The 13,955-nt window shown below is 44.8% G+C and overlaps 1 protein-coding gene across 1 annotated transcript in view; it reads left to right on the top strand.

The window, feature by feature from the left end:
- LOC124013008 (von Willebrand factor A domain-containing protein 7-like) overlaps window positions 1-13,955 on the top strand; it is a 63,077-nt gene that overhangs the window by 8,813 nt on the left and 40,309 nt on the right. Inside the window, exons 5-14 of the mRNA XM_046327113.1 lie at window positions 1,972-2,065; window positions 5,283-5,414; window positions 5,731-5,917; window positions 6,467-6,636; window positions 6,781-6,893; window positions 8,059-8,175; window positions 8,396-8,584; window positions 9,962-10,094; window positions 11,176-11,328; window positions 12,310-12,402. Of these exons, the coding sequence (XP_046183069.1) occupies window positions 1,972-2,065; window positions 5,283-5,414; window positions 5,731-5,917; window positions 6,467-6,636; window positions 6,781-6,893; window positions 8,059-8,175; window positions 8,396-8,584; window positions 9,962-10,094; window positions 11,176-11,328; window positions 12,310-12,402 (1,381 nt within the window). The remainder of the gene's footprint in view (window positions 1-1,971; window positions 2,066-5,282; window positions 5,415-5,730; window positions 5,918-6,466; window positions 6,637-6,780; window positions 6,894-8,058; window positions 8,176-8,395; window positions 8,585-9,961; window positions 10,095-11,175; window positions 11,329-12,309; window positions 12,403-13,955) is intronic.

Genomic DNA, 13,955 nt, shown 5'->3' with positions numbered 1-13,955 from the left:
GTGCTGCTCTCTGTCATCGACCTGTCAAAGGCTTTTGATCCTTTTGATCAGTCACTGCTCATTCAGACGCTTTCCTCAACTGGTCGTGAACAGGCTGCATGGAACTGCTTTCAAAACCACTTAATGTATACCTGCTCAGGTTTCCTGGATATTAGGAAAGGGGTCCCGCAGGGGTAGATTGAAGTGTCTATCTTACATCTAGAAGATATAAGAAAGTTCAGGAAATATGTATTTTTTATGCATATTAAACCCCTTTTTTGGGGGGTATGCACAAAACTACCTCCAGACTGACATGATTTATTTTAACCGTTAACGAGTCCCGTGACACGTGAGGTCACATTTGTTTGTAGCCCAAATGGTTCAGACGCTACAAACAGAAGTTGGTACATTGAGGGTACCGACTTTAGACGAGTCTCGTGGGGCAAAATGGAGACGGTCCTTCAATAGACTCTAGTACAGGGGTGGGCAAGCTTTTTGGCTTGAAGGGCCACATCGGGGGAAGCATTTTTTGAGGGACCAATTGTTTGTTAAAATTAATTTGCCTCAGCCTCTCGAATGGCGCAGCAGTCTAAGGCACTGCATCACAGTGCTTGAGGTGTCACTACAGACCCAAGTTCAATCCCAGGCTGTGTCACAGCTGGCTGTGACTGGAAGACCCATGAGGCGGCGCACAATTGGCCCAGCATTGTCCGGGTTAGGAGAGGGTTTGGTAGGCCGAGATTTCCTTGTCCCATCACACTCTAGCAACTCCTGTGGCATCCCGGGCGCATGCATGCTGACACGGTCGCCAGGTGTATGGTGTTTCCTCCAACACATTGGTACGGCCGGCTTCCTGGTTAAGCGGGCATTGTGTCAAGAAGCAGTGCAGCTTGGCTGGGTCGTGTTTCGGAGGACACACGGCTCTTAATATTTGCCTCTCCCGAGTCTGTAAAGGATTTTCAGCGATGGGACAAGACTGTAACTACCAATTGGATACCACGAAATTGGGGGTAAAAAAAAAACATATGTTTATGTCTCGCAGGCCGTGCTAATGCAGATTATTGAACTGATGTTCCTAATGGTCCTAGACTATAGTGACATCATCTATATGAATGTAGATGCCACCTCATTAAAGCCATTAGATGCAGTTTGTCACAACACACTGCGCTTTATTACCGGTGTTCAGCACAGCATTCTCTACCAGGAAGTTGGCTTGGCCTCTTTGATGTCACATATGTTGATACATTGCTATGATTTCATTTATTAACATCAATACTAAACTTTAGACATACGAGTTACCACACCCGGTCTCAGGGATGGAAATTCCTTTGGTCTCTACTGAGTTAGGTTAATCAGCCTTTCGTTTTTCTCTAAATGTTCTTAAATGTGATGTTTTGGTGCCTCTAGGTCAATTCAGAAAGCTGATTGAGGACCTTATTACTGATGAATGTGTTATTTTTATGACCATGTTTTTGATTTAGGAGAGCATATAGAAGTGGTTTTAGAAGTGGGGGGTATCATATTGGTGTCCGCATGGTGTCCGCATGGTCCTAAAGTACACCTTTTCCACGTTTTTGTATCACATTCTTGTGAACTGGGGGGGACAAAATATAATTTCAGAATGTGGGAGGGACATGTCCCCCCATCTCCAGTAAAAGATGCGCCACTGTTTTTGATGTGTGGATTTTCTGTAATTTCTGTAATTTAGGGCTGATCTGTAAAAGTGACATTGGTCTCAGTATGACTCCCTGATAAAATAAAGGATAAATAAAATGAAAATGAATAAAAAAACATAAGGAATTAAAGGGTAGAGGGAGAAGAGGGGGGAGAAAACATCTCACCTCATCTCTCATTTCATATTTCACCTTGGCTCAAGTGTTACCATCTGAACCAACTTAACTTCTGTCTAGAGGTGTCTGTAATAGGGAATTAGATAGATGGCTTTCCCACAGACACAGACTTGGTATATAATACATGCTTGTGTTTTGTCAGGACTTCTACAGCCACAGTAACTGGGTGGATCTGGGATACACTGAACCCTACGCCAACCTGATCCGCCCCGATCTCCCACTGGAAAACCTGGCAGGTAGGGAGGGCTTGAGTTAATGCAGCAACGAGGACAGCTAGGCATGGGATCCAACTGGAGGGAGGGAGGGTGGTAGGGCAGGGAAGGAGAGAGGGTGGTAGGGCAGGGAAGAAGAGAGGGTGGTAGGGCAGGGAAGGAGAGAGAGTGGTAGGGGAGGGAAGGAAGGAAGGAAGGAAGGAAGGAAGGAAGGAAGGAAGGAAGGAAGGAAGGAAGGAAGGAAGGAAGGAAGGAAGGAAGGAAGGAAGGAAGGAAGGAAGGAGGGAGGGAGGTTGGGCAGGGAAGGAGAGGGAGAGTGGTAGGGCAGGGAGGGAGGGAGGGTGGTAGGGGAGGGAAGGAAGGAGGGAGGGAGGTTGGGCAGGGAAGGAAGGAGGGAGGGTGGTAGGGCAGGGAGGGAGGGAGGGAGGGAGGGCAGTGAGGGAGGGAGGGAGGGAGGGTGGTAGGGCAGGGAGGGAGGGAAGGTGGTAGGGGAGAGAAGGAGGGAGGGAGGGAGGGAGATTGGGCAGGGAAGGAAGGAAGGAGGGAGGGTGGTAGGGCAGGGAAGGATGGAGGGTGGTAGGGCAGGGAAGGAGGGAGGGAGTGTGGTAGAGCAGGGAAGGAGGGAGGGAGGGTGGTAGAGCAGGGAAGGAAGGAGGAAAGGTTATAGGGAAGGGAAGGAATGAGGGTGGTAGGCAAGGATGGAAGGAAGGAAGGAAGGAAGGAAGGAAGGAAGGAAGGAAGGAAGGAAGGAAGGAAGGAAGGAAGGAAGGAAGGAAGGAAGGAAGGAAGGAAGGAAGGAAGGAAGGAAGGAAGGAAGGAAGGAAGGAAGGAAGGAAGGAAGGAAGGAGAGTGGTATGGAATGTGAAGAAAAAGACCGATAGCAGATAAAAACAGGAGACGAGATAAAGAGATAAATCTGAAGACACATGACTCGACCTTCGCCTCTCCCGAGCCCATTGGGGAGTTGCAGCGATGAGACAAGAATGTAATTGGAACGCAATTGGATATCAGGAATTTGGGGAGAAAAAAGGGGGAGAAATACAAAAATGTAATTTTAAAAAAAAAATGTAAATGCAAAAAAATATACCAAATGAAAGTCTTTTGTACTACAACATATCCACACTATATCTACAAAAGTATGTTGACACCCCTTTAAATTAGTGGATTTGGCTGTTTCACCCACACCTGTTGCTGACAGGTGTATAAAGTCGAGCACACCGCCATGCAATCTCCATAGACAAACATTGGCAGTATATAATAGTTTCTTTGATCGGGCCTTTCTAAAATGGCCATGTCACAATCTCCTGCCTTAATGTGTATTTAAAGTGATTTCCTCTTGTGACTCTGCCTTACTGAAGACTTCACTGACTTTGAACGTGGCACCGTCATAGGATGCCATCTTTCCAACATATTTTCTGCCCCGCTAGAGCTGCCCGGATAACTGTAAGAGCAGTTATTGTGAAGTGGAAATGTTTAGGAGCAACAATGCACACTTTTAGGCCACACAAGCTCACAGAATGGGACCGCCCGAGTGCTGAAGCTCGTAAAAATCGTATGTCCTCAGATGCAACACCCACTACCGAGTTCCAAACTGCCTCTGGGAGCACAACTGCACAATAACTTTTCGTAGGGAGCTTCATGAAATGGGGTTCCATAGACGAGCAGCCTCACACAAGCCTAAGATCACCATGTACAATGCCAAGAGTGTTGTAAAGCTGGCCACCATGGGACTCTGGAGCAGTGAAAATGCATTCTCTGGAGAGATGAATCACTCTTCATCATCTGGCTGTCTGATGGACTAATATGGGTTTGGCAGATGCCAGGAGAACGCTACCTGCCTCAGTGCATAGTGCCAACTGTAAAGTTTGCTGGAGGAGGAATAATGGTCTGGGGCTGTTTTTCATGGTTTGGGCCCCTTAGTTCCAGTGAAGGGAAATCTTAAGGTTACAGCACACAATGACATTCTAGACGATTCAGTACCTCTGAGTTTGTTTCAACAGTTTGGGGAAGGTCCTTTCCTGTATCAGCTTGACAATGACCCCATGCACAAAGCGAGGTCCATAGAGAAATGGTTTATTGAAATCGGTGTGGAAGAACTTGACAGGCCTGCGCAGAGCCCTGACCTCAACCCCATCGAACATCTTTGGGATGAATTGTAACGCCGACTGCGAGCCAGGCCTAAACGCCCAACATCAGTGCCCGACCTCACTAATGCTCTTGTGGCTGAATGGAAGTCCCCACAGCAATATTCAAAACTCTAGTAGAATGCCTTCCCAGAAGAGTGGAGGATGTGAAAGCAGAAGAGGGGGGACCAACTCCATATTAATGACCATGATTTTGGAATGAGACAAACACATGTCCACATACTTTTGGTCTTGTAGTGTATTTGTATGTGTTGTAGAAACTACTGGGGGCTAGCATATTGGCTTGTCTCACTGGTGATGTGTAGAGGTGTAGTGACACATTTGGGGATTTTAGAGATATCTTTCAATTATTTTGAATGACAGTGCACAAAAGTATTTCATATATTGTATAGATTTTATAAAAACAAAGTTGAATAAAATACTTATTTTACTATGAAGATAATGTGTCCCTCAGTTTTATGTCATTTGTGTTACCCCCTTGAAAATCACAGATGAAAAAGATATACAATGACCTTGAGCATTCGAGCCTAGTGGTTAGAGCCTTGGGCCAGTAACCAAAAGGTTGCAGGGTTGAATCCCCGAGCTGACAAGGTAAAAATCTGTCATTCTGCCCCTGAGCAAGGCAGTTAACCCACTGTTCCCCGGGCCCCGAAGACGTGGACGTCGATTAAGGCAGCCCTCCGCACCTCTCTGACTCAGAGGGGTTGGGTTAAATGCGGAAGATTCATTTCAGTTGAATGCCTTCAGTTGTACAACTGCCTAGGTAAACCCCCTTCCCAAGGGTTATCTGGGGAGGGGTTATGTTAAAGAAAATGATTAGCTAATCACACCCTATCATGATGTCATACATTTGAGGATTCTGTGAATCATTTGGTGTGTCTCAATCCAATGTGTCACTTGCTGTTAGTCAATTTAAATGAAGGGAAATAACACTGTGAGCAAAATCATTAATCACATCACTAGACATTCCTGTTTAATGGCTTGATGACCTCATGGGAAGATGTACCCAAATGCATTCATATAAAAATACATCTGCTCTTTGTCTATGCCACCGTGATTCAAGAACCACCCTTGAAAGTTGTGTTTTGGTTTTGTAGATGTTAAAACCCCGACCTGCAGTGACTGTTCCAATGGAGGGTTCTGTTCCAACTCCATCCTGCCTAACATCCTTAATGAGAAGAAACTCACCTCTGGGTACATGGGGATCTTGTCCTCAGCTAAGCCTAAAGGTACACACACACACACACACACACACACACACACACACACACACACACACACACACACACACACACACACACACACACACACACACACACACACACACACACACACACACACACACACACACACACACACACACACACACACACACACACGCACACACGCACACACACACACACGCACGCACGCACGCACGCACGCACGCACGCACGCACACACACACACACACACACACACACACACACACACACACACACACTACCTTCCCCACATACCCACACACTCTCTAAATAACACCCATCATCACCTCTCCTCCCCCAGGTAAGTGTAGTCATGGAGGTGCAGCTGACCTAACCAGCTCCAAGGCTCCTCGCGGGGGCATCAGCAAGGATGAGCGTCGCTCTGACAACGTGGCCCTGCACACCGCTGCTGTCACCGTGGCAACAACCGCAACCCTCCAGCTGCTGGATGACATCCGGGGCGCCGCCGGTGACAACAACTACCTACGGTACGGAGCGGGGTAGAGGAGGGTGAAGGGGAGGAGAGGGGTAGAGGAGGGTGAAGGGGAGGAGAGGGGGTGAAGGGGAGGAGAGGGGTAGAGGAGGGTGAAGGGGAGGAGAGGGGTAGAGGAGGGTGAAGGGGAGGAGAGGGGTAGATGAGTGTGAAGGAGAGGAGATGGGTAGAGGAGGGTGAAGGGGAGGAGAGGGGGTGAAGGGGAGGAGAGGGGTAGAAGAGGGTGAAGGGGAGGAGAGGGGTAGAGGAGGGTGAAGGAGAGGAGGGGGTAGAGGAGGGTGAAGGGGAGGAGAGGGGTAGAGGAGGGTGAAGGGGAGGAGAGGGGTAGAGGAGGGTGAAGGAGAGGAGAGGGGTAGAGGAGGGTGAAGGGGAGGAGAGGAGGGTGAAGGGGAAGAGAGGGGTAGAGGGGGGTGAAGGGGAGGAGAGGGGGTGAAGGGGAAGAGAGGGGTAGAGGGGGGTGAAGGGGAGGAAAGGGGTAGAGGGAATTACCCATGTTGAAGTTACTCACAATCTCTCTCTTTATCTCTCTCTCTCTCTCCCACAGCTTCATGGGCATAGCGCGTTCGTCAGTGGTTGTTTTTGTGATCGACACCACGGGGAGCATGAGTAATGACATCCTTGAAGCCAAGAGAGTCGTCTATGAGATCATCGACAGCAAGAAGGGAACACAGGATGAGCCATCCCAGTACATCCTGGTCCCGTTCAACGATCCAGGTAAGGCTGGCTTTTACACTCCACCAAGCATTCTCCTTAGCAAAACATCACTGACAAACTCTGGCATTCACCGAAATGCCTGTGTGATGTGTTTTTAAGTCAGGAAGTGGTTAGTGATCAGTGTGTGCTTGTGTGTGTGTTTAGAGTTTGGACCCCTGATAAAAACGACAAACCCTAATGTTATGAAAGCAGAGATCGCTAACCTCACGGCTGAAGGAGGTGGAGACCTCCCTGAGATGTGCCTATCAGGGCTCCAGGTACAGTGATTTGCATGACAATCTTCCAATCAGGTTTCAGATATAATCCCTTTCTCTATAGTGCACCTGACAATAAATAAAGACACAAAATCTCTCTCTCTCTCTCTCTCTCTCTCTCTCTCTCTCTCTCTCTCTCTCTCTCTCTCTCTCTCTCTCTCTCTCTCTCTCTCTCTCTCTCTCTCTCTCTCTCTCTCTCATTTCAATTCAATTCAAGGGGCTTTATTGGCACGGGAAACATATGTTTACATTGGATAAAAAAAGTGAAACAAACAATAAAAAGTGAACAGTAGATGTGACACTCACACAAGTTCCAAAAGAGGAAAGACATTTCAGACGTCATATTATGTGTTGTAACGATGTGCAAATAGTTAAAGTACAAAAGGGAAAATAAATCTAAATAAATATGGGTTGTATATACAATGGTGTTTGTTCTTCACTGGTTGTCCTTTTCTTGTGGCAACAAGTCACAAATCTTGCTGCTGTGATGTCACACTGTGGTATTTCACCCAGTAGATACAGGAGTTGATCAAAATATGATTTTTTTCAGAATTCTTTGTGGATCTGTGTAATCGGAGGGAAATGTGTGTCTCTAATATGGTCATATATTTGGCAGGAGGTTAGGAAGTGCAGCTCAGTTTCCACCTCATTTTGTGGGCAGTGTTTACAAAGCTGGTCTTCTCTTGAGCCAGGTCTGCCTACGGCAACCTTTCTCAATAGCAAGGCTATGCTCACTGAGTCTGTACATAGTCAAAGCTTTCCTTAAATTTGTGTCAGTCACAGTGTTCAGTTATTCTACCACTGTGCACTCTCTGTTTAGGGCCAGTCACAGTGTTCAGTTATTCTACCACTGTGCACTCTCTGTTTAGGGCCAAATGGCATTCTAGTTTGCTGTGTTTTTCTGTTAATTCTTTCCATTGTGTCAAGTAATTATCTTGTTGTTTTCTCATGATTTGGTTGGGTCTAATTGTGTTGCTGTCCTGGGGCTCTGTGGGGTCTGTTTGTGTTTGTGAACAGAGCCCCAGGACCAGCTTGCTTAGGGGACTCTTCTCCAGGTTCATCTCTCTGTAGGTGATGGCTTTGTTATGGAAGGTTTGGGAATCGCTTCCTTTTAGGTGGTTGTTGAATTTAACAGCTCTTTTCTGGATTTTGATAACTCTCTCTCTAGTTGGCGCTGACCGGTGCTCCTGCGTCGTCCAACATCTATGTTTTCACAGATGCCGTTGCCAAGGACATTGAATTAAAGGAAACGATCGTGGCCCTGATCAGGAGCACCAAGTCAACCGTGAGCACTTCCTCAAACACTTCCTGTTTTAGAAGAAAACATTTCCTGCAGTTCAGGGTTCTATTCATTAGGCCACACAGTAGCAAAACGCAGCAAAATGCGCAATTCTTATTGGACAAGTAGTCATTGCCTTTTTTCTTTCTTTCTTCGTTTGGTGCCGAATGAATACGACCAGGCAAACCACCCGACCTCTCTCAAACACACCTATGTGTCTCTCCAGGTGTCTTTCTTCATGACTGGTGATGGTGCTGGTGCTAGAAGGAGGAGGCGTGGAGTAGAGTCCAGCGAAGCTACATTCGAGACCTACAAGGACCTGGCGCTGGCGTCTGGTGGTCAGGCCATTGGAGTCACCAAGGAAAATCTGCCCCGGGCCACTGACATCATCATCGACTCCTCCACCTCCGCTCTGGTGAGTCGACACTGGTGGCCATTTTGTTTTGGATCAGTTTTTTATTTAAAATCAATCAAAACTTGATGAATGAAAAACAAATATATGCTTAATGAACTTTACAAATGCCTTGGCATGTCAAAATAACATAACATAATATCATAGCATAACATAGCATAGCATAACATAGAACACTGTAGCATAACATAAAATAACACAGCATATCATAAAATAACATAGAATAACAGCATAACATAGCATAGCATACTGTAGCATAACATAAAATAACATAGCATAACATAACATAGAATACTGTAGCATAACATAAAATAACATAGCATAACATAACATAGAACACCGTAGCATAACATAAAATAACATAGCATAACATAAAATAACATAGCATAACATCACATAGAACACTGTAGCATAACATAAACTAACATAAAATAACATAGCATAGCATAACATAACATAGAACACTGTAGCATAACATAAACTAACATAGCATAACATAACATAGAACACCGTAGCATAACATAAAATAACACAGCATAACATAAAATAACATAGCATAACATAACATAGAACACTGTAGCATAACATAAACTAACATAAAATAACATAGCATAGCATAACATAACATAGAACACTGTAGCATAACATAAACTAACATAGCATAACATAACATAGAACACCGTAGCATAACATAAAATAACACAGCATAACATAAAATAACATAGCATAACATAACATAGAACACTGTAGCATAACATAAACTAACATAAAATAACATAGCATAGCATAACATAACATAGAACACTGTAGCATAACATAAACTAACATAGCATAACATAACATAGAACACTGTAGCATAACATAAAATAACATAGCATAACATAACATAGAACACCGTAGCATAACATAAAATAACATAGCATAACATAGAACACTGTAGCATAACATAAAATAACATAGCATATCATAAAATAACACAGCATAACATAAAATAACATAAAATAACATAGCATAGCATAATATAGAACACTGTAGCATAACATAAAATAACAAAGCATAACATAAAATAACATAAAATAACATAGCATAATGTAACATAACATAAAATAACATAGCGTAGCATAACATAGCATACTGCAGCATAACATAAATTAACATAGCATGACAAAACCAGTAATCCCAGCCCCCGTCCCACAGGAGGGCTTTTGCTTCTTGGTAGGCCGTCAATGTAAATAATAATTTGTTCTTAACTGATTTTCCTAGTTAAATAAAGGTTCAAAAAGGTTAAATAAATTACATTAAATAAAAACAGTAGGTAACTATTTATGTCACTTCCACTTTCTCTCCTTTCTCATTCTGTCCATTTCTCCTCCTCCTCAGGTGACAGTCCTACAGCGAGCGAGGAACCCAGGCAGAGCTGAGACATTCTCCTTCCTGCTGGACGAGTCTCTGAACAACATCACCATCTACATCACTGGAAAGTCCCTCACCTTCACCCTGAAGAACCCTGCAGGTAAGAACCTCAAACATTACTGGATAGTCCCTCACCTTCACCCTGAAGAACCCTGCAGGTAAGAACCTCAAACATCACTGGATAGTCCCTCACCTTCACCCTGAAGAACCCTGCAGGTAAGAACCTCAAACATCACTGGATAGTCCCTCACCTTCACCCTGAAGATCCCTGCAGGTAAGAACCTCAAACATCACTGGATAGTCCCTCACCTTCACCCTGAAGAACCCTGCAGGTAAGAACCTCAAACATCACTGGATAGTCCCTCACCTTCACCCTGAAGAACCCTGCAGGTAAGAACCTCAAACATCACTGGATAGTCCCTCACCTTCACCCTGAAGATCCCTGCAGGTAAGAACCTTAAACACATAGACAGATCTAAGGTAAGGTTTTAGGTAAGTGTTCACCTCACAGAGTAGGATGACGTTTCCTCTGGACACTGATCTAAGGTCAGAAGTGGAGAATCTTGGTTGCTGCCCTATAGCCAGCCGGTGTGATGGGGATGTGTGAGCAGTGGTGGAAAAAATGACTCAATTAAAAGTGAAAGTTATCCAGTAAACTTGAGTAATAGTCTAAAAGTATCTGGTTTTAAATGTACTTAAGGACAGTAGGAGACAAAGTCATCAGTAGTCATACTTGAGTTAAAGTACAAAGTAAAAGTAAATGCTATACATCAAATTCCTGATATTAAGCAAACCAGACGGACAGACAGGGACACACCCCAACACTAAGTTGAGTCCGCCAGATCACAGGCAGTAGGGATGGCAAAGCATAATATTGATAGGTGCCATAATTCTGTCCTGCTTGAGCATTCTAAATGTAACGAGTACTTTTAACTGCAGGGAAAACGTATGGAGTAAAAAGTACATTATTTATTTTAGGAATGTAGTGGAGTAAAAGTAAAAGTTATCAAAAATATAAATAGTAAAGTAAAGTACAGATACCCCCCAAAGAACTACTTACTTAAGTACTTTACACCCCTGTGTGTGAGACAACCATGCTTGAATGTGTTCCACCAGGTGTGGCCAGGTATGTTTGACTGGCATCCTGCAATAATCCCATTTCACCCTCCTTGCCCCTACAGGTGTGACCCAGAAACAGAATGAGGCCAACGGGGAACTGGGGACTGTCCAGACGGTGGGCAACCTCTTCCGGGTCCGTCTGGCCTCCAACAAACAGACAGGATTATGGGAAATCAGCATGAACTCCAACCAGCCCTACACACTGAAGGTCACTGGTGAGTTACCATAGAGATACGCATATCCTGTTTAATTATGTGTGTTACGCTCATGTGAATGCAGCCATGATACATACAGTACCCAGGTCTGGGTTCAAAAACTGTTTGAAATCATTTAGAACACTTTAAAATACTATTTGAAACCATGTCAAAACGATTTAACAATTTGACCCCAGGTCTGGAAGAGCCATATAGAGAAGGGAGAGAATACAGCCCTCACTCATTGTGTCTGTCTGCAGCCTGGTCTCATAGACAAGATGTAACATAGTAAAAGTACATCTTGGAAACTCAAGTTAGTATGATATGTTATGTTTGGTGTGGTTACATAAGACAGAAGGTTTCTTAAGGCAAAAACAAAAAGAGGGTGGGAGTATAATGGAAATTGTCTAACAACCCAAAGGTTACTTGTTCAAATCTCACCATGGAAAACTTTAGCATTTTCGCTAATTAGCAACTTTGCAATTACTTAGCATGTTAGCTAAACCTAACCCGAACCTTAACCCTTTTAACTAACTCTTCCCCTAACCCTAACCTTAGCTATTTGACCTAACTCCTAACCTTAACCCTAATCCAGGGGTCACCAACCTTTTCTAGCATGAGAGTTACATAAACAAAAAAAACAAAAAATGTTACAAGCTACAACATTTTTAAATAGCTTTCAAATAGACACATTCTTCTCATCTCCCCTGTGACTCTTCCCCGGGCCTTTAATGTACGAGAGAAAGTAAAGCACTATGTTTTCTGTCAATGTATTGTTTGTTTCCCAAATTCGTAAACATATTTACAATTCGTAACGTATTGTACCAATTGCAATTTGTAACATATCATCCGAAATGGATGATGGACATCCTCAAATGAATGCATAACACATGAAACATAACATATAACACTAAATGGAGAGTCTGGGATTTACTTCCAGAATAATACAACATTGTGAGACCAGGTCGATGTGTGTTCAAGCGTCTGTGTGTTTGTCTCCAGGTCAGAGTACCATTGCCTTCATTTATGACTTTGTGGAGACTTTCGAGGGACCTCACCCAGGATACGCCCTCATCTCTGGCCGTCCACAAGCAGGTAAAACACTACAACATCATCTTAATCATCATCATTACCATATCAAGCAGCTAATCTGTCAATCATCATTTTACTATGGCGATGTCGTGGCGACATATTCTACTTGAATGCAGCTGCGACTTAAAACACTAGAACCGCCTGGCCTTTCAGCACCGCCTGGCCTTTCAGCACCGCCTGGCCTTTCAGCACCGCCTGGCCTTTCAGCACCGCCTGGCCTTTCAGCATATAAATGCAGCCTTGACAGTGTCTTCTTTTTCCCAGTGGGAGCTGGGGTGCTTGGGGAAGAGAGAGAGCAGGACACGCTGCGGCCTTGACAGTGTCCTCTTTTTCCCAGTGGGAGCTGGGGTGCTTGGGGAAGAGGGAGAGCAAGACACGCTGCGGCCTTGGCAGTGTCCTCTTTTTCCCAGTGGGAGCTGGGGTGCTTGGGGAAGAGAGAGAGCAGGACACGCTGCGGCCTTGACAGTGTCCTCTTTTTCCCAGTGGGAGCTGGGGTGCTTGGGGAAGAGAGAGAGCAGGACATGCTGCAGCCTTGACAGTGTCTTCTTTCTCCCAGTGGGAGCTGGGGTGCTTGGGGAAGAGAGAGAGCAGGACACGCTGCGGCCTTGACAGTGTCCTCTTTTTCCCAGTGGGAGCTGGGGTGCTTGGGGAAGAGAGAGAGCAGGACATGCTGCAGCCTTGACAGTGTCTTCTTTCTCCCAGTGGGAGCTGGGGTGCTTGGGGAAAGAGAGAGCAGGACACGCTGCGGCCTTGGAAGCCTGCTAGGCGGCTGTAGCTTCCTACTTAGCGTTCATGTCGTTCTCACGAAGCACACGTGCCAGATCCATGATGAAATCTCTCTCGCTGACTGTCTTGTCCAGGCATTGTTTGCACAACACGTGCGCGTTGATAGCAGTCATGTCGAGCACGTTGTAGAACACCTCAACTGGCCAGCGGAGAGTACCTCCTTTTACAGAGTACAGTCTTGCCATCTGGTCGAGTGCATCCACACCAACCTATTGCATTAAATAAAATAGAATAGAAAATGTTATAATTATATAATAATAATAATACTAACAATAACAATAATATGAGTGTAATATAGTATTTGGTGTTTGGCTATCTGTATATGGAAGAGATACATACCTTTGTGTGATTGTAATCTGTCAAGTAAAACCCAATGCATGCTCTTCAACCAATCGCTGACTGCACCTGCCCGCCCGTCCAGCATCACTACTATGGACAACTCTGACTTAAAATATGTGGACAACTACAAATACCTAGGTGTCTGGTTAGACTGTAAACTCTCCTTCCAGGCTCACAACAAACATCTCTAATCCAAAGTTAAATCTAGAATTGGCTTCTTATGCAACAAAGCAACAAAGCATCCTTCGCTCATGCTGCCAAACTTACGTCAACAAATTGGATGCAGTCTATCACAGTGCAATCCGTTTTGTCACCAAAGCCCATATACTACCCATCACTGCGACCTGTACGCTCTAGTGGGCTGGCCCTCGCTTCATACTCGTCTCCAAACCCACTGGCTCCAGGTCATCTACAAGACCCTGCTAGGTACA

The sequence above is a fragment of the Oncorhynchus gorbuscha genome, linkage group LG24, assembly GCF_021184085.1.
Source record: "Oncorhynchus gorbuscha isolate QuinsamMale2020 ecotype Even-year linkage group LG24, OgorEven_v1.0, whole genome shotgun sequence".
NCBI lineage: Eukaryota > Metazoa > Chordata > Actinopteri > Salmoniformes > Salmonidae > Oncorhynchus > Oncorhynchus gorbuscha.
Note: the sequence above shows the minus strand (reverse complement) of the source record. Positions and strands in the feature narration are given on the sequence as shown.